This window comes from Mustela lutreola, chromosome 11, assembly GCF_030435805.1.
Source record: "Mustela lutreola isolate mMusLut2 chromosome 11, mMusLut2.pri, whole genome shotgun sequence".
Lineage (NCBI taxonomy): Eukaryota > Metazoa > Chordata > Mammalia > Carnivora > Mustelidae > Mustela > Mustela lutreola.
The window spans coordinates 7,924,988-7,949,278 of record NC_081300.1 but is presented as its reverse complement, the minus strand read 5'-3'; the positions used below and the strand labels follow the sequence as shown (position 1 = coordinate 7,949,278).

Sequence of the window (24,291 nt, the reverse complement as noted above, 5' to 3'; positions counted from 1 at the left end):
AAAAAACTCAAGTGTCCATTAAGGGATGAATGGAAAAAGAAAATGTCACACACACACACACACACACATACACACACACACACAGTGGAGTATTATCCAGGGTTAAAAAAAAGAAGGAAATCCTGCCATTTGTGACAACATGCCCAGACCTTGAGGGTATTATGCTGAATGATACAAGTCAGAGAAAGACAAATACTTCATCCTATTATTCTATGTGGAATTAAAAAATTCTATGTGGGGAATGAGAGAAATGAGAAGTTGCTAAAATGGTAGAAACTTTCAGTTATAAGATGAATACGTTCTGGGGATCTAATGTACAACATGGTGACTATAGTTGATAATACCGGATTGTACATCTGAGACACACTAACAGAGTAGAACTTCAGTATTCTCACACACACACAAAATAAAACATATTAATAAAGATGATGGATACATTAATTAATTTGACTGTAGGGATTCTTTCACAATGTATGCACATATCAAAAGATTGCATGGAACACTTACGTATATTACAATTTTATTTGTCAGTTAGATCTCAATAAAGCTGAAAAGAACAATAAAACAATCCTTGGCTTCTTGAAACCCTTTTTGTTCTTGTTTCCAGTGTATGATATACACTTTCTTATTTCTTCCTCAGATGTCTGTTACTCTAAGCCTTCCTTCCTCTTCTTATCCCAGATCTCTAATTGTGGGACAGCCCAGGCCATAGTCCTTAGAAGTCTTCTCTTTTCCTGTCTGTGCAAACTAATTGGTGGTCTCATGTGGACACGTGGTTTTAGGTAACATCCACATGCTGTTCTCCCTACATTTATACATCTAATCTGAAGCTTCACCCCGAACACCAAGGTCGAAACCCCATGCATGGGTGGTTCAGTGGTAGAATTCTTGCCTGCCGAACCTAGGTCATATATCCAAATTCCCACTCACCTATCCACTTCTGTTATCTACGAAGCATCTAAAAGTTTTTTCTAAAACTGAGCTCTTGTTTTCTTCCAAATCTGCCTCTCCCACAGCCTTCACCATATCACTCGAAGACAACTCCATCCTCCCCATGGCAGAGGCAAAAAAAAATTGTGTTCATCTTTACCTTCTCCCTTTCCCTCATATTCTGACTGTTGCAGCCTTGCAAACATCATAGGTTCTCACGAAGAAATCCCAAATCTGCACAGTTCTCAACCCCTCAGCGCCCACTCTCCTAGATTTTAGTCCAAGCCACCATGATTCGTTTGCCATGGCCACTGCTTCTCTCTGCTTCTTTCTACCTCTTTCTTTTTTTTTTTTTTTTTTTTTTTATTTGTAGGGATTTTATTTTATTTTATTTTTTTGTTGTTTAGGATAGTTCTTGTCTAGCTAGGGGTTTTTTTTTTTTTTTTTTTTTTCTTGTTCACCTTATTTTTTTTTTTTTTTACTTTTAATTTTTAATTTTTTATAAACATATATTTTTATCCCCAGGGGTACAGGTCTGTGAATCACCAGGTTTACACACTTCACAGCACTCACCAAAGCACATTCTACCTCTTTCTTTATGACAGTTATAGTTTCTTACTTTGGTCAACACCTCTTGATAAATTCCAATTTGAGTCTGTTCTGCCTTTGGGACCTTGCAGTTTATTTCCTACTTCTGAGTTTTTTTTCGTCTTTTTCTTCCCTTCTTTTCTAGATGCATTCCACTCTTTTTTTTTTTTTTTTTTTTTTTTTATTTTTTATTTTTTATAAACATATATTTTTTATATACATATATTTTTATCCCCAGGTCTGTGAATCACCAGGTTTACACACTTCACAGCACTCACCAAATCACATACCCTCCCCAATGTCCATAATCCCACCCCCTTCTCCCCAACCCCCTCCCCCCGGCAACCCTCAGTTTGTTTTGTGAGATTAAGAGTCACTTATGGTTTGTCTCCCTCCCAATCCCATCTTGTTTCATTTATTCTTCTACCCACTTAAGCCTCCATGTTGCATCACCACTTCCTCATATCAGGGAGATCATATGATAGTTGTCTTTCTCTGCTTGACTTATTTCGCTAAGCATGATACGCTCTAGTTCCATCCATGTTGTTGCAAATGGCAAGATTTCATTTCTTTTGATGGCTGCATAGTATTCCATTGTGTATATATACCACATCTTCTTGATCCATTCATCTGTTGATGGACATCTAGGTTCTTTCCATAGTTTGGCTATTGTGGACATTGCTGCTATAAACATTCGGGTGCATGTGTCCCTTTGGATCACTACATTTGTATCTTTAGGGTAAATACCCAATAGTGCAATTGCTGGGTCATAGGGCAGTTCTATTTTCAACATTTTGAGGAACCTCCATGCTGTTTTCCAGAGTGGCTGCACCAGCTTGCATTCCCACCAACAGTGTAGGAGGGTTCCCCTTTCTCCGCATCCTCGCCAGCATCTGTCATTTCCTGACTTGTTGATTTTAGCCATTCTGACTGGTGTGAGGTGATATCTCATTGTGGTTTTGATTTGTATTTCCCTGATGCCAAGTGATATGGAGCACTTTTTCATGTGTCTGTTGGCCATCTGGATGTCTTCTTTGCAGAAATGTCTGTTCATGTCCTCTGCCCATTTCTTGATTGGATTATTTGTTCTTTGGGTGTTGAGTTTGCTAAGTTCTTTATAGATTCTGGACACTAGTCCTTTATCTGATATGTCGTTTGCAAATATCTTCTCCCATTCTGTCAGTTGTCTTTTGATTTTGTTAACTGTTTCCTTTGCTGTGCAAAAGCTTTTGATCTTGATGAAATCCCAGTAGTTCATTTTTTCCCTTGCTTCCCTTGCCTTTTGCGTTGTTCCTAGGAAGATGTTGCTGCGGCAGAGGTCGAAGAGGTTGCTGCCCGTGTTCTCCTCAAGGATTTTGATGGATTCCTTTCGTACATTGAGGTCCTTCATCCATTTTGAGTCTATTTTTGTGTGTGGTGTAAGGAAATGGTCCAATTTCATTTTTCTGCATGTGGCTGTCCAATTTTCCCAGCACCATTTATTGAAAAGGCTGTCTTTTTTCCATTGGACATTCTTTCCTGCTTTGTCGAAGATTAGTTGACCATAGAGTTGAGGGTCTATTTCTGGGCTCTCTATTCTGTTCCATTGATCTATGTGTCTGTTTTTGTGCCAGTACCATGCTGTCTTGATGATGACAGCTTTGTAATAGAGCTTGAAGTCCGGAATTGTGATGCCACCAACGTTGGCTTTCTTTTTCAATATCCCTTTGGCTATTCGAGGTCTTTTCTGGTTCCATATAAATTTTAGAATTATTTGTTCCATTTCTTTGAAAAAGATGGATGGTACTTTGATAGGAATTGCATTAAATGTGTAGATTGCTTTAGGTAGCATAGACATTTTCACAATATTTATTCTTCCAATCCAGGAGCATGGAACATTTTTCCATTTCTTTGTGTCTTCCTCAATTTCTTTCATGAGTACTTTATAGTTTTCTGAGTATAGATTCTGTGTCTCTTTGGTTAGGTTTATTCCTAGGTATCTTATGGTTTTGGATGCAATTGTAAATGGGATTGACTCCTTAATATCTCTTTCTTCTGTCTTGCTGTTGGTGTAGAGAAATGCAACTGATTTCTGTGCATTGATTTTATATCCTGACACTTTACTGAATTCCTGTATAAGTTCTAGCAGTTTTGGAGTGGAGTCTTTTGGGTTTTCCACATATAGTATCATATCATCTGCGAAGAGTGATAATTTGACTTCTTCTTTGCCGATTTGGATGCCTTTAATTTCCTTTTGTTGTCTGATTGCTGAGGCTAGGACCTCTAGTACGATGTTGAATAGCAGTGGTGATAATGGACATCCCTGCCGTGTTCCTGACCTTAGCGGAAAAGCTTTCAGTTTTTCTCCATTGAGAATGATATTTGCGGTGGGTTTTTCATAGATGGCTTTGATGATATTGAGGTATGTGCCCTCTATCCCTACACTTTGAAGAGTTTTGATCAGGAAGGGATGTTGTACTTTGTCAAATGCTTTTTCAGCATCTATTGAGAGTATCATATGGTTCTTGTTCTTACTTTTATTGATGTGTTGTATCACATTGACTGATTTGCGGATGTTGAACCAACCTTGCAGCCCTGGAATAAATCCCACTTGGTCGTGGTGAATAATCTTTTTAATGTACTGTTGAATCCGATTGGCTAGTATTTTGTTGAGTATTTTCGCATCTGTGTTCATCAAGGATATCGGTCTATAGCTCTCTTTTTTGGTGGGATCCTTGTCTGGTTTTGGGATCAAGGTGATGCTGGCCTCATAAAATGAGTTTGGAAGTTTTCCTTCCATTTCTATTTTTTGGAACAGTTTCAGGAGAATAGGAATTAGTTCTTCTTTAAATGTTTGGTAGAATTCCCCCGGGAAGCCGTCTGGCCCTGGGCTTTTGTTTGTTTGGAGATTTTTAATGACTGTTTCAATCTCCTTACTGGTTATGGGTCTGTTCAGGCTTTCTATTTCTTCATGGTTCAGTTGTGATAGTTTATATGTTTCTAGGAATGCATCCATTTCTTCCAGATTGTCAAATTTATTGCCGTAGAGTTGCTCATAGTATGTTCTTATAATAGTTTGTATTTCCTTGGTGTTAGTTGTGATCTCTCCTCTTTCATTCATTATTTTATTTATTTGGGTCCTTTCTCTTTTCTTTTTGATAAGTCGGGCCAGGGGTTTATCAATTTTATTAATTCTTTCAAAGAACCAGCTCCTAGTTTCGTTGATTTGTTCTATTGTTTTTTTGGTTTCTATTTCATTGATTTCTGCTCTGATCTTTATGATTTCTCTTCTCCTGCTGGGCTTAGGGTTTCTTTCTTGTTCCTTCTCCAGCTCCTTTAGGTGTAGGGTTAGGTTGTGTACCTGAGACCTTTCTTGTTTCTTGAGAAAGGCTTGTACCGCTATATATTTTCCTCTCAGGACTGCCTTTGTTGTGTCCCACAGATTTTGAACCGTTGTATTTTCATTATCATTTGTTTCCATGATTTTTTTCAATTCTTCTTTAATTTCCCGGTTGACCCATTCATTCTTTAGAAGGATACTGTTTAGTCTCCATGTATTTGGGTTCTTTCCAAACTTCCTTTTGTGGTTGAGTTCTAGCTTTAGAGCATTGTGGTCTGAAAATATGCAGGGAATGATCCCAATCTTTTGATACCGGTTGAGTCCTGATTTAGGACCGAGGATGTGATCTATTCTGGAGAATGTACCATGTGCACTAGAGAAGAATGTGTATTCTGTTGCTTTGGGATGAAATATTCTGAATATATCTGTGATGTCCATCTGGTCCAGTGTGTCATTTAAGGCCTTTATTTCCTTGCTGATCTTTTGCTTGGATGACCTGTCCATTTCAGTGAGGGGAATATTAAAGTCCCCTACTATTATTGTATTGTTGTTTATGTGTTTCTTTGATTTTGTTATTAATTGGTTTATATAGTTGGCTGCTCCCACGTTGGGGGCATAGATATTTAAAATTGTTAAATCTTCTTGTTGGACAGACCCTTTGAGTATGATATAGTGTCCTTCCTCATCTCTTATTACAGTCTTTGGCTTAAAATCTAATTGATCTGATATAAGGATTGCCACTCCTGCTTTCTTCTGATGTCCATTAGCATGGTAAATTCTTTTCCACCCCCTCACTTTAAATCTGGAGGTGTCTTCGGGCTTAAAATGTGTTTCTTGGAGGCAACATATAGATGGGTTTTGTTTTTTTATCCATTCTGATACCCTGTGTCTTTTGACAGGGGCATTTAGCCCATTCACATTCAGGGTAACTATTGAGAGATATGAATTTAGTGCCATTGTATTGCCTGTAAGGTGACTGTTACTGTATATGGTCTCTGTTCCTTTCTGATCTACCACTTGTAGGCTCTCTCTTTGCTTAGAGGACCCCTTTCAATATTTCCTGTAGAGCTGGTTTGGTATTTGCAAATTCTTTCAGTTGTTGTTTGTCCTGGAAGCTTTTAATCTCTCCTTCTATTTTCAATGATAGCCTAGCTGGATATAGTATTCTTGGCTGCATGTTTTTCTCGTTTAGTGCTCTGAAAATATCATGCCAGCTCTTTCTGGCCTGCCAGGTCTCTGTGGATAAGTCAGCTGCCAATCTAATATTTTTACCATTGTATGTTACAGACTTCTTTTCCCGGGCTGCTTTCAGGATTTTCTCTTTGTCATTGAGACTTGTAAATTTTACTATTATGTGACGGGGTGTGGGCCTATTCTTATTTATTTTGAGGGGCATTCTCTGAACCTCCTGAATTTTGATGCTTGTTCCCTTTGCCATATTGGGGAAATTCTCCCCAATAATTCTCTCCAGTATACCTTCTGCTCCCCTCTCACTTTCTTCTTCTTCTGGAATCCCAATTATTCTAATGTTGTTTCGTCTTATGGTGTCACTTATTTCTCGAATTCTCCCCTCGTGGTCCAGTAGCTGTTTGTCCCTCTTTTGATCAGCTTCTTTATTCTCTGTCATTTGGTCTTCTATATCACTAATTCTTTCTTCTGCCTCATTTATCCTAGCAGTGAGAGCCTCCATTTTTGATTGCACCTCATTAATAGCTTTTTTGATTTCAACTTGGTTAGATTTTAGTTCTTTTATTTCTCCAGAAAGGGCTTTTATATCTCTCGAGAGGGTTTCTCTAATATCTTCCATGCCTTTTTCGAGCCCGGCTAGAACCTTGAGAATTGTCATTCTGAACTCTAGATCTGACATATTACCGATGTCTGTATTGATTAGGTCCCTAGCCTTCGGTACTGCCTCTTGTTCTTTTTTTTGTGGTGAATTTTTACGTCTTGTCATTTTGTCCAGATAAGAGTAAATGAAGGGGCAAGTAAAATACTAAAAGGGTGGCAACAACCCCAGGAAAATATGCTTTAGCCAAATTAGAAGAGATCCAAAATCGTGAGTGGGGAGAAAGGGGATAAAAAGAGGTTCAAAAAGGAAGAAAGAAAAAAGAAAAAAAAAAAAAAAAAAAAAAAAAAAGAAAAGAATTTTTTTTTAAAAAAGAAAACACCTAAGAAAAATGTAAAAAAATATATATATATATTAGATAAACTAGTAAAAAATCGTTAAAAAAGAAAAAGGTAACAGTTAAAAAAAAAAAAAAAAATTTTACCCGAAGGCGAGAAAAAAAAAAAAAAAATGAAAAAGAAAAAATTAAATTAACTGCAAGACTAAAAAAAATCACAGGAAAAAAGCCATGAGTTCCGTGCTTGGCTTTCTCCTCCTCTGGAATTCTGCTGCTCTCCTTGGTATTGAAACCGCACTCCTTGGTAGGTGAGCTTGGTCTCGGCTGGATTTCTTGTTGATCTTCTGGGGGAGGGGCCTGTTGTAGTGATTTTCAAGTGTCTTTGCCCCAGGCGGAATTACACCGCCCTTACCCGGGGCCGGGGTGAGTAATCCGCTCGGGTTTGCTTTCAGGAGCTTTTGTTCCCTGAGCGCTTTCCGTAGAGTTCCAGAGGACGGGAATACAAATGGCGGCCTCCTGGTCTCCGGCCCGGAGGAGCCGAGAGCCCAGGGCCCCACTCCTCAGTGCGCCCTCAGAGAACAGCGCCCAGTTACTCCCGTCTGCCTGACCTCCGGCCGCGCTCCGAGCTCACCGAGCCTGCGACCGGTTCAAGGTAACACGGAGCTGCGAGCTCACTGTCGGCTCTGTCTCTGTAGCCAGCTTTCCCGTTCCAATACCCGCAAGCTCTGCGACACTCAGACACCCCCGATCCTTCTGTGACCCTGCGGGACCTGAGGCCACGCTGACCCCGCGTGGGCTTCGCTCCGGTTTAGCCTCTGGAGCGATGTCCCTCCGCGGAACAGACTTTTAAAAGTCCTGATTTTGTGCGCGGTTGCTCCGCCGCTTGCCGGGAGCCGGCCCCTCCCCCCGGGGTCTATCTTCCCGTCGCTTTGGATTCACTTCTCCGCCGGTCCTACCTTTCAGAAAGTGGTTGTTTTTCTGTTTCCAGAATTGCTGTTCTTCTTCTCTTCGATCTGCCGATGGATTTTCAGGTGTTTGCAATCTTTAGATAAGCTATCTAGCTGATCTCCGGCTAGCTGAAGCAGTCTCAGCTTGCTACTTCTCCGCCATCTTGACTCCTCCTCCGCATTCCACTCTTTATTTCTCCTGTTTTTTATTCATTTCCATTCTTAGTTTTTGAATTTCTTTTTTTTTCTTTTTTTAAAATCTTTTATTTTTTATAAACATATAATATATTTTTAACCCCCGGGGTACAGGTCTGTGAGTCATCAGGCTTACACACTTCACAGCACTCACCATAGCACATACCCTCCCCAATGTCCATAACCCCACCTCTTTTTGAATTTCTAATTCAAGCTGATTGCTTATATCCACAAATTATTGCTTGGATATATTCCATTCTTTTTGGAGTGTGCACTTACGGTTTTCTTCTGCTTCATGTTACCATTTTGGATGAATGGGGTGAGGTGAAAGGTGGTTTTCCTAAAGAGATTTGAACTTGTGTGAATTTTCATTTCTTGAATGCCTGCAGCAGTTCTCCATGGACTTATTTCCTTTGCTGGTTCTTCTGACTGAGTGTTTTATTTAACAGACCTGGTTTAATTCAACACTTTTCTGTTAGTGTAAGGAGGTCTAGGTAGTGTTTCAAGGATTTTGTTTGCATTGGTGGTAGAGGAGGGATTGTGAGTTCTCTGATATTGTGACAACTTTTTGTCTTACAAGATTCTAAATTTTCCATTTTTTTTTTCTTTTTTCCTTTACTACCAAGTTCCTGCAGGGTACGTCTTCCTTCCTTTTGCCTTCATTCTCCCTCAGAGTCATGAAACTAGAAGACTGTCCCTAAAAATTACTCTGGCCCCTGTCAACCCAGTGTGGGCCTTTAATCATATGTGCCTGTTATTTGGCATCTGGTTCCTAAATTCACACACCCTTTCACATGCCTTCTTTATAGACTGTGTACCCATCTACCCAGTCTTCTCTTAGTGTCTGTAGATCCACAATGGATCTCATCTTTCTGACGGTGACTCCAACTCTCCCTCAAACCCTCCTCTATTGGCCCTGTTGGGGTTTTTGCTTAGCTCTAGTAGCATCTGTGTTCTCTGTCTTGAGACTTCATTACCCCAATTTTAATAATTAGGAAATCCTTAATTTCTTCAGCTACAAGCAAATCTAATCACATTGTGCTTATGTATATATCTATTTGTATGTTTGTATGTATATTTCTAATTTTTTATGGATCAAATTCCACTAATTTATTTGCTTGGAGGTTTGCCTAGTAGAGAGGAATAGACTATTTGGCCTTTGTGTTGGTTTTGGTCTTCAGTGACTAACATATCAAATCACCACACACAGCAGCTTGAAACAATACATTTTGAAGACCAGAAGTGCAACACGACTCTCACTTGGCAAAAAGCAAGGTGTCAGCAAGGCTGTGTTCCTTTCTAGAAGCTCTGGGGGTGTCTACACTTCTAGGCTTATTGTGATTATTGGCCAAACTCAATTCCATACTCAATATGAGCTCTTGCCAAATGCCTTAGTAATAAATTTGGCTGTATAGTTAGAAAGTTTTAGATCCCTATATGATTTTAGACTATAGTCTTAAAAAACCATAGCACTGGCAACATTTTCATATGTCAACACATAGCTCTTCTCTTTCTTCTTTTTCTTACCACTCCCAAGCACCTCATGATTGTTACATAGAAAGGAATTGCTTTTAGGCCTTATGAGAACACCAGTAAGATGATATCTCTTGACAGCATCTCTTTCTCAAAAAGTTCCCTGCTTCATAATTGTTCTTGTGAAAAGCTTAAAATGTGTGTATCAAATATTCTGTTGGTATCCATTAAGAATTCTGCAGATGGGAAAGTATTCTGTCCTGATGCTGGCTTTCCATCACAGAAATGCACTTATTCTCAAACTGGGCTTAGGATTCTTTTTAATCCTGTTTTCTTGTAATATGTAACATCCTGTTTCCAGCTTTACACCACACGCGCACGCTCACACACACAAAAACACACACACGAGTATACCATCATTTTCAGACTATTTGTGTTGATTTGTGTTCTTTCTTATTTTCTCTGAGTTGTTTTTAAGCTCTTGTGTCATTAACTAACCTCTACATTAAAGCATTCTGCAACAAATTCCTGCCCGGCTAAAGAGCAGCGCGTTTGATGATTCTGTCATTTGCTGCTATTTGCCATTTGTTACTTTGAAGGCTAGGCAGGAGCACTTTTCTCTTTAGCCACATCTAAAAGCCTAACCTTATGCCTCCAAATCACAAAAGGAGAGAAATAGCAGAAAAAGGTATTCTATTCTGAATTCAAAATTTTGATGTATCAAACTGCTGTGAAATAAAGGAAAATAAGTTATGATTGTGTGCATGAAAGATGGAATTCGCTAAAATAATAACTCATTTCCTTGGTTCTAAGTTGACCTTTACTCAGATTCCATCCCCATATCTCTGAAATTTTGATCGGGGGTTTATCACATAGAGAATCAGCGGGATTTATACCAGACTGCCCTCCTGGTATAAATACCATCAATAAGGTGAAAGAAAAAGACAACTTAATAAAATCAGAAACAAGAAATGTTTGAATGGGAGATATTTTAGAATTACTGATGTTCCGTAAAGAACTCTATTCACTATTTCTCCCTTCCCCTGTCTAATCAAAGATGTGTTTTATCTAGATAAGTCAGCTGTGAATAGCAAAGTTATAATCTTCCCTTAAGTAGGGATGAATAGAGACTTCAAAACAACCGGCAAATGACCAATGCCCAAATTACCTGCATTTGGTTCTAGAATATGCCTTAAATTTCTGGGAAATAACTGAAAATCCCATCTGTTTACTTATCCCACATTTATTCATTAGTTTCCACATCGAGGTGCCGTGCCAAGACCTAGAGCCGACTGAATCGATGTGTCCCACACTCCCATTATCTTCAGTATGCTGATGAGAAGGCAGACAGACAACTCGTGATATACAGGGGGTACGCAGAATGTGTGTCCAGAGCTCTGTGCAAATAGAGAGGAATGGTGTCCCATCCAAACATGGGTCTGGAGGAGCTAAAGTTGAGGAGATCCAGTTCAAGAACAAGTTTTAAAGGATTATTGGGTGTGAGGGAGTGTGGAAGGAGCAAATGAGGAAAGGGAATAAATGCCCTTGCTACTCAGAAAACTAATAACAAGTTCTTCAGTCTTGAAACCGATCAGTTCTACCAATCTGACTCCGACAAATCAAGCTCTTTTCTGTGACCTGAAAACAGGACACATATTTGTTGAAACACATGGCTTCCTGTCTTCCTACTGCAGAAAAAAGTGAAAAGAAAAAGAAAAGTTCAAAAGTATCAACAAGGCCACTCAAGGAGCAAGTAGACGCCAGTTTTCAAGAATGAAAATCATTATCAAAACATCATATATGTTAACAGTTCTATAAATTTCCAATAGCAGTGTGAGGGGTGTTTATATTCTTTAAGCATGAGTCTGGTGAGTCTGGTGAGGAGACATTTTTCCTCACTTTCCAGCAAAGCATGTATTTAAAAAGGCTTTAATAAATATAAAAACAACACTTATTACCAAATCATAGCAAGTCTGCACAGAAGATAAGAATTAGATATAATACCTAAGGATTACTGGTTTTTGTGAAGACGTGAGGATTATTTTACTTACATTTTCCTAAGATTATTAAGAAAAGCTAAACCCATTGAGGACTAAATGCAATACTTCATTATTTCCATACAAAACCAGTTGGGAATCTTGTAGTAAATTAACATGAACTTGACCTAATGCTATTTTTTAGGTTTTATTTTACTTAGTGCTCTATGACTTTGGCAGATAGCCTATTTTCTGTATATGTGATAAAAAATTTTTCACTGTTTTCTGTATATGTGATGAAAAATATTTCCAAAATATAGCCTATTTTGGATCGTTTAACTTGCATATCATTAACCTACTGCCTAAATTTAGTGAAAGTAATAAAGCTTGACTTGAATCATTTATTCAGTAGGCATTAATTCAAGGTCTGCCATGTAGAGACCTCTTCTCATACAAAAGGATACTGCGGTTCTCGCCCCAGGATTCTGTGAAGGAAGGACGCTCCTCGGGGAGGGGCCCTCCTCCTTCCACTGTATTGCTGTTTTGAACTTTCCCTTGATCTTTTTCCCAAAAATCACTAAACCCGTTCATCTCATAATTCACTCATTTAGCTCAGTCTCTTCTCTCCATTTGACTGGTTATCCCCAAACATCTTCCAATTTTTTTCTTTTGGAAGTTACCAAACTTCTTCATTTAACTAATTTCATACATAATGAAAACATTATTTGGGTGTCAGTTCTAGAGAAAAAGTACTTACCAGAATTAAAAATTTGAGCATACCTGCATGCTATATAAAAAAAAAAAAAAAATCTTAAAGAAAAAACACTTCCATCATGAAGAGAAAACGTAGAAAGCATCATAGAACACGTTTGTGCCTATATTTCTCTTTAAAGAAATTTAATTATTTTTTTTTAAATTTGAGAGAGAGAGAGAGAGTGCATGTAGCGGGAGGGTGAGGGATAAGCGGAGTCCCCACTGAGTGGGGAACCCTATATGGGCTGAATCCCAACCCCCCCATCACAGCATTGATGGAAATCAAAAGTAGGAAGCTCAACCAACTGAGCCATCCAGATGCCCCTAAAGAAATTTAATTATTTAGCCACTACATGTAGGTACAAGTTTGAAAGATAAAATGAAAGACAAAAGGCACCGAGTCTGTGGGAAAATAAACATCTTAAAGTGCAATGGGTTTAGATGATTGCATTTGTATTTAATCTCTTCTGTTCTGCAAAAATAAAATAGAGGAGGTAAAAGATGGAGGATAATTCAGAGATAAACACTAGTTAAGTAATGATAGGACAAAATAAATTAACATACCATAAAACATTAAAGGACTTCAATACATAGTTTTCCTAAGAAAGAACAAGTAAAAAGCATAGGTATAATCATTTGAAAGGTGACTATCAAAAACAGGTTTAAAAAAAAAAAAAAAAAACCAGGGGGTGCCTGGGTGGCTCAGAGGGTTAAGCCTCTGCTTTCGGGGCAGGTCATGATCTCAGGGTCCTGGGATCGAGCCCCGCATCGGGCTCTCTGCTCAGTGAGAGTCTGCTTCCTCCTCTCTCTCTCTCTGCCTGCCTCTCTGCCTACTTGTGATCTCTGTCTATCAAATAAATAAATAAAATCTTTAAAACCAAATTATTATGTAATACCTAAACAAATTCAGGTTATTTGGAACAAATCTATTCAATCAAGTATGCAGATTACAAAGCCTAGTGCTTGTGAGATAAAGGCTTGGGGTTGATCTCATTGAACTCAGTAGTACCACAGCCCCGCCCCTTGCCCTGGACAGTACAGTCGAAGACACCCATGGATGCCTGAAAGCAGGGATAGAACCAAACCTTATTCGGCTGTGTTTTTCCTATGCACCCATACTCATGAGAAGGTTTTATTTACAAATTAGGCACAGTAAGAGATTAACAACAATAATAATAAAATAAACAATCATACTCTAACGAAAGTTTCATGAATGTGGTGTCTCTCCAGATACCTTGTGCAGTACCCGCCCCTCTTGAGATGAGGGGCGGTGAGAAAATGCCCCGCGCTAAGATGTGGGGACGTGGGGACGTGGGGACGTAGGCGTTGTGACATAGTGTCCGGCTACTATGACCCCCTGATCTGTATCAGAGGAGGATCAGCTGGTTCCAGCCATGTTTGGGTGACGGAACCCGTGGATCTGGGGGGCCCCCTGTACTGGAAGAGCAGGGACAGCGCTGACCGTTTGTCAGTCGGCTGCACGGTCTCCGGGCTGCCCGGGATGCTCAGAAGACCCCAGGAGACGCCTTTCCGCCTTGGCCCCTGGCCACCTCCTCAGTCCAGCGTCGCTCCTCTAGCACACTCACACAAACACATCCCCACACCCACACATAGCCCCGCACATTCTCACAAGCAGACACCCTCACTCCTACACGGACACGTCCATACACACTGTCACAAGTACCCGCACACACTAAAGCACACACACGTATTCACACTGTTATAGACTCACACGAATACCTCCTCACTAGCAAACCCACGCATTCACACGTATCCTGCCACACACTCACTGACACACACACACTCGCACACTCACAGTCTGACGTGTACACATCAGCTCCCCTTCTTTCTGCTTGTCCGGCTCGTCCCTGACCACATTCCTCCCAAGCTGCTGGCCTTTGCCACCGCTCCCGGTTCGTACGAGCCAAGCCCGTAGCCCTGCCGGGCACCGTGTCCTGAACGCACCTGCCCACCCCACGAGACGAACGCTGCAGACAACAGAAACGGTGTGTTTTTCATATAACCTCCTCGCACAGAACAGTGCCTCCTTTGTAGCTGTTTCATAGCTAAGTTTTTCTAAGAGGAGTGAACTTCTGCTGGTACTCAGTCGCCAGGATCTCTCGCTCTCTCTGTTCCTCTCTTTCTGAAATTGTTTACAGTTTTCTTTCGTGTGACTGTATATCCTCTACTTTTATTACTTTTGCTACTTCTGTTCCTACATGCTACTGCATTATTAAAACACTGAAGTATTGCGATTCTTAGGATTTGATGCAAAAGACATTTTTACCTGCCCGTAAAAAGCCCAGGGACACTCCTCATTTCTGCCACGGGAGACTCCCTAGTTCTTACGCAAATGCCCCATTGATTTCTCCCTGAGAGTGTGAGCTCTAGCCTCAGAGAATCCTTGTACTGGACTTATTGAATCCCAGGACAAGAGAATTAATAGAAATGAGTGCCATGTTTCTGCAACTTCTGGGCATGAGCTGACTTTGTATTTCAAGGGAACGCTGACCCAAAGGTGTCTGTCATATTTCGTATTTTTATTCTGACCCCAAGCAGCATCCTGGGTTCTATTTATGGAGTTCTATTTATGGAGTATCAGAAATACTATCAGGTTGAGTGACACAGGCAGATGTTAATTGCATATGATTTTCCTGATGGTTTAAAATTGTGCGGTCCTGAGAAATATGCAAGACATAAAAAATGTGAAAAAGGAAAAATGCCGTCATATTATCTCCCTTCACAGAAACGTCAAGGATGTCTAGAGACACGGCATGGAAATTGGCTTGAGATTTTGATTTGTTGTTGGAAAAGCTTTTCAAACTTTTATAAATCTTATAAATCAAAACTCTTCTATCTGGTGAAAATAATTTTCAATACATTGCTGCCACTGCTCCTGTAAAATTTTCTCGGGAGGGCTGGCATTCCCTCACTAGAGGAGATTTTCTGAAAGCTGTAAGCCCCAGCCAGTGCCGTGTCTGTGTATTAGTGGCCTTGTGATCGGAAAGGATTCTTTTCCAGATTTCCAAGGAAAGGCCGAAACAGCCAGACCTAGGCTCTGATTCCACCTAAGCAGGAGGCCAGGCTCAATGAGAACCTACTTCCTCCTAGCCCCAGGTGGATGGTGTGTCTAGAACCACTGAGAGGCTGGTCATGAAATAGGGGAATCGCACATTAGGTAAAGAAACACCTTTCATGCCTCGAACATGGGAATTACTGTTTTCATTAGACTAGTACCCTGTAGAGGACTAAGTGCTCTCTTTCTTTTTTTTTCTAACAGTATTCTATGGTCTTGATAAAACTAGAAATAAATGACAAATTTGTCTTGACATCTCATTGATCAAACCTAGTTTTGATGCTAAGATAGTGTGACTGAGCCCAGGAAGAAAACATTACCCAGGTTTGATGGTGTCGACCATGGAGCAGAGCAGTCGGTATTCAAACCCCTGGAGTCAAGAAAACCTGTCACAGATGACTTTTTATGGGCAGTTTAAAATGCCAAGGCAAAGGTTGAAATGTCATCTGCGGAGAGTAACAAGAGATTTGAAGGAAATCTATATTAGACTCTCCTAGTACAGATTTATGCTACGTGGAAAAGTCAGAAATTTCTCTGGGCAGGTGTCAATGGAAAGTTCTCATCCAGATTCTGGGCAGCAGTTTTGGGGCTTGGCCCCAAATTGTCAACCTCATACCTTTTTTCAGATCCTTCATAATATAATATCTACAGGATCTGGGCTGCAGTTCCCGTCTCGGTGCTGACCAGTGGTAGGGACCCACGTGTGACACTGCTTACCCACCTCACCCACATGAGGCTTATATAAGAATCAAATTCGCTTATGTTTGTGGAAGTGTGAGATACTACAAGATTGTGTGTAGGTGTAAGATGTTCTAATGTTTCGAGCAAAGAATAAACTTGCGAAAATAAAGAAGTTGGAAGATAACCAGTATCTTAGGTAACTGGAGTTTTTCTAAAAGGGAAAATTACTTTGAATATCCTACTCCAATTTTTTTTTTTAAAGAGGGCCATTTTTGATGTTTACAGAAGAGAGGTTACCACATTCTCATGCTGATCTTTGACTCATTGCAGTTCAGAATGAAGGAGCAGAGCTTCGATGCACACAGATCAAAGTCACATTCAGGAAAGCATTTGCTCGTTTATCTTAGTCTGACATTTCTCGAGGATTCATTTACATATTTTTATTTTATATTTAATTAATTTTTCTGAGTACTTGCCCTCCAAAAATTAAATCAGTCTAAAATATAGTAGATAGTAAACAATATTCTCAGACTATTATTTGTAAATAATATAAAATGCATTGGAATATCTTAAGATCACTTTTAAAAATGTTATAATGTCAACCCTTGGGAAATAATTGTGGGGATTTTTTTTCACTTCTCGAATACAGGCTTTTTTGTGTTCTTTTTTAAAAATTTTATTTGAATTCAAGTCGCCAACTAATACTACATTACTTGATTCAGATATAGTGTTCAGTAATTTATCAGTTGTGTATAACACCCAGTGCTCATTACATCACGTGCCTCCTTAATGCCCATCACCCAGTTACCCCAGCCCCCATGCACCTCCCCTCCAGCAACCCTTTCGTGGTTTTTCTCCCTCTCTGATGACTTCCCATCAGTTTCCCCTCCCTTCCCCTATGAGCCTCTGCTCTGTTCCTTGTATTCCACATGTGAGTGAAACCATATGATAATTTCCTGTCTCTGATTGACTTATTTCACTCATCATTATACCCTGTAGTTCCATCCACATCGATGTAAACGCTAAATATTCACCCTTTCTGATGGCTGAGTAGTATTCTGTTGTCCATATGGGCCACCTGTCGACGGACATCTCAGCTATCTCCATTATTAGGTATTTACCCCAAAAATACAAATGTAATGATCCAAAGGGGCGCCTGCACCCCAGTGTTCATAGCAGCAATGTCCCTAAGAGCCAAACTATGGGGTGGTTTTGTTTTCTTCAGGTATATTTTTAACTCTTACCACCTACCTAGGAAAATGGTTCAGGAAGTTCTCTTCCTGTGCCGTTCCTCACAGCACTGCCTGACTTTGGTGGTGTGTGCTCATTTGCAGAGTTGGAGGCCGAGGAGTGGTGCAAACATCTCTGCATGGAGTGTCTGGGGACCCGCCTCAATGACATCAGCCTTGGTGAGCCCGATCTTCTGGCGGCAGGTGTACAGCGAGAACAAAATGGTGAGTGTGAGTTGCCTTCCATTATTTAAAGTGCACTAATAGTAGAACTTTGAGACTGGAGGGGGCCTTGCGAACATTTCAAAACAATCATTTTTAGAAGAAATTAACTAATCCATCTGAGCTTTGAAGAGGCTTTCCCAAGGTTGGATAGCAACCAGGAGAAAATCCCAAGGTACGACCTAGGTGTCCTGACTTCTTGCTCTGTGACATTGGGATATATCTAAATAAATGACTGATTTCCACTGGATATTTTTTCCTGATTTGTTGAAGATTATTTGACCATAGAGTTGCGGGTCCACATCTGGGATCTCTACGCTGCTCCACTGGTCTGTGTGTCTGTTTTTGTGCCAGTACCATGCTGTCTTGGTGATCACAGCTTATTAGAAAAGCTTGAAATCAGGCAACATGATGCCACCAGTTTTGTTTTTATTTTTCAACATTTCCTTAGCAATTCAGGGTCTCTTCTGGCTCCATACAAACTTTAGGATTGTTTGTTCCAGCTCTTTGAAAAATCCCGGTGGAATTTTGATCAGGATGGCATTGAAAGTATAGATTACTTTGGACAGTATAGATATTTTAACAATGTTTATTCTTCCGATCCATGAGCATGGAATGGCCATCTTTTTGTGTCTTCTTCAATTTCTTTCATGAGTGTTCTGTAGTTCCTCGAGTACAGGTCCTTTACCTCTTTGGTTAGATTTATTCCCAGCTATCTTATGATTCTTGGTGCTATAGTAAATGGAATCAATTCTCGAATTTCCCTTTTTATATTTTCATTGTTAATGTATAAGAAAGCAACTGATTTCTGTGGAAATTAGAGGGGGAGATGAACCATGAGAGACTGTAGACTATGAGAAACAAACTGAGGGTTTTGGAGGGGTGGGGGTGGGAGGTTGGGTGAGCCTGGTGGTGGGTATTAAGGAGGGCACGTATTACATGGAGCATTGGGTGTGGTGCATAAACAATAAATTTTGGAACATTGAAAAGAAATGAAATAAAATTTTAAAATATTTAGATAAATAAATAACTGATAAGTTAACTCAACAGATAATGAGTTTTTGAATGTATAACATTTCTACATCTTCTTTGAGAGTTGTTGTAGATTTAGAGTCTAAATTAACAAGCTGGTTTATCATGTTACTTTTCAAAAAATTTTAGGGAATTTGGCTAATACCATGTCTTAGCTCAGGCTTCCAGAGCAAATTACCGTAGATTGGGTGACCTCAACAACAAGAATTAATTTCCTACAACTCTGGAGGCTAGAAATCCAAGATTTAGTGTCAGTTTTCCAGTGAGGATCCTCTTTTTGACTTGAAGACCAACCATCTTCTCACTGCGTCCCCACATGGCTGAGAGAGAGGTGGGGAGAAAAATCTTCCTTGTGTCTTTTCTTATATGGGCACTAATCCCACTTTGGGGGGCCCACCTCAAATCTAAACTTAATTCCTCCCCTTCCATCTCCAGATCACCTCAGAAGTTAAAGCTTCAACATGAATTTCAGGGAGGCACAATTCAGTCCATACCATAATACAAGTATGCAAGGATGAAACATCAGAAGGTGTAATAAAATTAAGGCTTATGTGATAACACAGTTTACTTACGATACTCTTCTCTAAGAGGCATTTCTGAAATTGTGGGTGTTCTTGACTAGCGCCTCTAAATCATGAAATCAGAGTAATGTGATGAGCTCCTTTTTCTTCATTTTTTAACATAATTATAATTATCACTAGAAGACCTAAGAGTGTGTTAATAGAAACTTTTTAGTGTTGCTAATTTTTTTTAATTTTTTATTTTTTATAAACATATATTTTTATCCCCAGGGGTACAGGTCTGTGAATCACCAGGTTTACACACTTCACAGCACTCACCAAAGCACATACCCTCCCCAATGTCCATAATCCCACCCCCTTCTCCCAAACCCCCTGCCCCCAGCAACCCTCAGTTTGTTTTGTGAGATTAAGAGTCACTTATGGTTTGTCTCCCTCCCAATCCCATCTTGTTTCATTGATTCTTCTCCTACCCACTTAAGCCCCCATGTTGCATCACCACTTCTTCATATCAGGGAGATCATATGATAGTTGTCTTTCTCTGCTTGACTTATTTCGCTAAGCATGATACGTTAGTGCTGCTAATTTTTGATGGCCAGTGTTTTTGAAAAGGTTGAGAGACACTGGTGAAGCTTGCCACTATTAAAAAGAAATTATGGAATTATCTGTGACTTATAAATTAGACACCACAGGTAAAAATGTACCAGGATAGCCCTTGGGGATTATTATTTGTTATGACTAAGAATGTGCTAACAGCCTTCACTGCCTCTGTAGCCCGTTAAAAAGCACTATTTTGGGGGTTGTTCCTAACCTGCAAAAAACAAGTTTTCCCTGTTAATTGGCCACGAACACATGTGGGCACACCACCTTTGCCGACGGCAGCTTCCAGAAAGTCATGGAGGCATTTCTGCAACTCTTCCAGCTTCCATTTCATCTTCCAGTTCTCTCCCACACTCTCCTGGATGTATTTCCTCTCTCTGCACCATTTCCTGAGAGCTGGGCCTACATACAGAACATCCACGGCCGTGATGCTTAGAGCATGTGCTCACCCACCGTTTCAGAAAAGGAGGGAAGAAACTCTTCCTGATAAACATTCATAAAGCATCTCATAAAGGAAATACGAAGAAAAGGAATAAATTAGGCCTGTGGATGGGAGCATTATTGTGTGACTCATTTAGTGTGCATTGTATGCTTTTAAAGATTTGGGGTTGTATGGGGCGCCTGGGTGGCTCAGTCAGTTAAGCATCTGCCTTGGGTTCAGGTCATGATCCCATCGAGCCCCCTGCTGGGCTTCCTGCTCAGCGGAGAGTTTGCTTTTCCCTCCGCCTGCCACACTCATGCTTGCTCTCTCTCTCACTCTCACTCTCTCTCTCTCTCAAATAAATATGTAAAATCTTAAAAAAAAAAAAAAAAAGATTTGAGACTGTATATGGTTTCCATCAGGACTAATGGATAATGTACTTCTTTGGTTTATTAAGAGTTTATTTTTAGTTTCATAATAATGTCAGAATAATTTCCTGAAACATATAGTACAGGCACATATGGGCTGCCAAGTGAACTTTCCAGGCCACAGTCTGAATGCGTGATACACCCCTTACGTAGCTCAGAAAAGTCACTAAATCTCTCCTGATTTTAGTTTCCTAACGTGTGAAAATTAACTCATGATGGTTTAGTAAGGTGATGGAAAATAAAGACTAACTCTCATGCATAATTCGATTTAAAAAAAAGACACAAGGGGCACCTGGGTGGCTCAGTGGGCTAAAGCCTCTGCCTTCGGCTCAGGTCATGATCCTAGGGTCCTGGGATGGAGCCCCGCATCGGGCTTTCTGCTCAGTGGGGAGCCTGCTTCCCTTCCTCTCTCTCTGCCTGCCTCTCTGCCTACTTGTAATCTCTGTCTGTCAAATAAATAAATAAAAATCTTTAAAAAAAAAAAACTATTAAAAAAAAGACACAAGTATTTTTAAGCACAAAATAAATGAAGAAATCCAAAATAATTCCTGTGTATACTAGAGAAGATCTAAAATGATCTTAACAGTCAATGCCATAAATGGTTTCTTAGCTTTATTTTGCTTAACAGTCCCAACTTCATACAAAGAGATATATGTTCTTTTAAAAATACATTTTAGGGCACCTGGGTGGCTCAGTGGGTTAAGCCGCTGCCTTCGGCTCAGGTTATGATCTCAGGGTCCTGGGATCGAGTCCCGCATCGGGCTCTCTGCTCAGCAGGGAGCCTGCTTCTCTCTCTCTCTCTCTGCCTTCCTCTCCATCTACTTGTGATTTCTCTCTGTCAAATAAATAAATAAATAAAAATCTTAAAAAAAAATAAAAAAAATCAAAATACATTTTAGAAATTCATGAGCAATTATTTAATTAGAGGAGGTAACCTTTGGTTCTTTTAAATGAACCCCTAATACCCTGTTAGGAGATCAGCAATCTTACTTCAACACAGACACACACACACACACACACACACACACACACCTCACACACATATGATCACTGAGACTAGCGTTCAACATTAAAAGGAAACTTTTTCAATGAAAGGGTCTCCTTTCCTTAGAAATCACCTTCCACTTGGTGAATTTCTTTCTGAGTCCCAAGGCCATAGACAGACCCATTGCTCCACACTCTTCAAATATGCGTACACTTTCTTTAAAGTGCCTTGAATTCAGGTAATAACATCTTTGTTATTCTGTTCTTGTCCCATTGAAGGCTACATAAAACTTTAAAACAGTCATTCATACTGTAGGAGAACATGAGAAGATATATCTTGACAGAATATCAAGACTACACATTCTACTATTACTAGCTCAAAAATTCCAATACACACATGCACACGCATATACACGCTTCCTGGGAGAGAAACACACACAGACTAACCAAACTTGGTTACTGGCATACCCTGATTTTCTCACTTGTTAATCAACACAGTTCTTTTATAGATATGATAATTCCATTTTAGGGTCCCCTTGAAATAAATAACAGTGGTTTTCATGATATAGACTAGCAATGGTCTTTGACCAACTTCAGTCCACACCTGTGGGCCCCATGATTGCTTTAGAGACACACCTGTTCCTAAAACAGTACACCTGATCATTTTACTATGTGTAGGGAAAGTACTTATTTTTTTAGCTAGCTAATTACTCTTTCAAAAATAATGTTCTTTTTTAAAACTGGCCTTTCATGTCTTTAATCACTACCCCACACTTTTCAGGTATAACATTTCCTAAAATAAATAAAATTCTTCGCTTCCTAGTATATGTTTGAAGTCACTAATATGTACAGATCTGAAAGACTTTTCATTACAGATTCAGGGTTTTTTTCCTAAGCTATTTTAGTATTAAATTTTATAATGTATTCTTCATCAGAAACATCATTTTACTATTTTATCAATGGTGTGCTTGGATTTAATTTGAAATTTCTCCCAAGAGACGAGTTCCATATGCCTGCAGAATTGATATGAGAAATGACATCGCTGTGGCTTGGGGTGATCTTGTGGTATCATATCTTCCAGGAAAGACTCACTGCTGACGCTTGACCACAGCACTTTTTTTTTTTTTTTTTTGACATTCAGAATTGCTCCTTCTCCTCTAATATTTTTCTGACTCTTCACAGAGCTCAGTCTTATTTATAGAGACCAGCTAAGAATAAACATTTGTGCAAATAATTTTTAAAGGTGTAATGTGTGTTGCTGAGATAAAAGTGGTTATCGATTAAATTCTTCACTATACTCATCTTTATCTAGTGCTGTCAGCTGCTTTCAGATCGACTCAGAATCCCACATGATATAAGGAAAAATAAAGACACATACAAACTTACTCTTGGACCTCAGATAACACTGCCACAAGAAAGTGCATATTAAGTCCACATTTGAACTTTAAATTCTTACAACTTCTAGAATCTTTACATCTTTCCATAATATTTAAGATACTGAACTACACTGACCTTAGAATGTATGGTGCTCACTAATGGTCGTTTATAAAGGATTCATTATCCATAACAGCAATTTTAGAAAACAAGGTTTACTCATTAATCATTAATAGCGGAAGTAAGCATCATTACCAAGAAGGAATGCACTTGTAGGAAGTTCCTACAGTTGTTGGAAGTGGACTCACAGAATGTGTCCAGATTGCTCTTGATGAAAGAGATTGTCATTGGCATCAAAATAGAAAAGTAACCTCGGACTTTGCCCTCTGGTTACTATAAGGTCCGATCTGAAGGTTTGGTTTTATCTAGAAATTAGTGTCCCTGCTTATGAATGGACTAGAATTGGTACAAGTTTTTACTTCTAGCCTAAGAATGTATATAACCTTCCTCCAGAACCAAAGCAATATTCTAGTGTTTTTTTCTAAATTATTTACCTGGGTTTCCATAATAACCATGCTTCTTACATTCCACTCAGATTGTCTTGTGTGTCATTCACTCATTCAGTATTCACCCATCAAACATTTTTGAGGCTATGATATGCAAGAATTAGGCTGAGGAAATGTCAAATTATATAACATATGGTCATTACTTTCAAGAAGCTCAAGAAGTAGTGAGGAAAACAAACCAGTAAACAAGGTGCATAGATCATTGTGGGTTTTTTTTTATTTTATTTTATTTTTTTAGTGTTCCAAGATTCATTGTTTATGCACCACACCCAGGGATCCATGCAGTATGTGCCCTCCTTAATACCCACCACCAGGCTCACCTAACCCCCCACCTCTCTCCCCTTCAAAACCCTCAGGTTGTTTCTCAGAGTCCACAGTCTCTCATGGTTCATCTCCACCTCTGATTTCCCCCAATTCAGTTTTCCTTTTTGTCTCCTGTTGTCCTCCATGCTATTCCTTATGCTCCACAAGTAAGTGAAACCACATGATAATTGACTCTCTCTGCTTGACTTATTTCACTCAGCATAATCTCCTCCAGTCCCATCCAGGTTGATATAAAAGTTGGGTATTCATCCTTTCTGATGGAGGCATAATATTCCATTGTATATATGGACCATATCTTCTTTATCCATCTGTCTGTTGAAGGGCATCTTGGCTCTTCATAGCAGCAATGGTCACAATTGCCAAACTGTGGGAAGAGCCAAGATCATTGTGTTTTAAAATAATACTGTGTTACTTATCACACAAATCTCAATAACACAGAACTTTATCATTCATACACAGAAGGGTTGGCCAGGGTTCTCCTGACTTAGGCTGGGTACTGATGAGACTGGCCCCAAACTATATAGGTATCCAT

The 24,291-nt window shown here is 39.5% G+C and overlaps 1 protein-coding gene across 1 annotated transcript in view; it reads left to right on the top strand.

Moving 5' to 3' along the window:
- Positions 1 to 24,291, top strand: part of DOK6 (docking protein 6) — a 386,183-nt gene that overhangs the window by 195,293 nt on the left and 166,599 nt on the right. Inside the window, exon 4 of the mRNA XM_059139419.1 lies at positions 17,396 to 17,515. Within this exon, the coding sequence (XP_058995402.1) occupies positions 17,396 to 17,515 (120 nt within the window). The remainder of the gene's footprint in view (positions 1 to 17,395; positions 17,516 to 24,291) is intronic.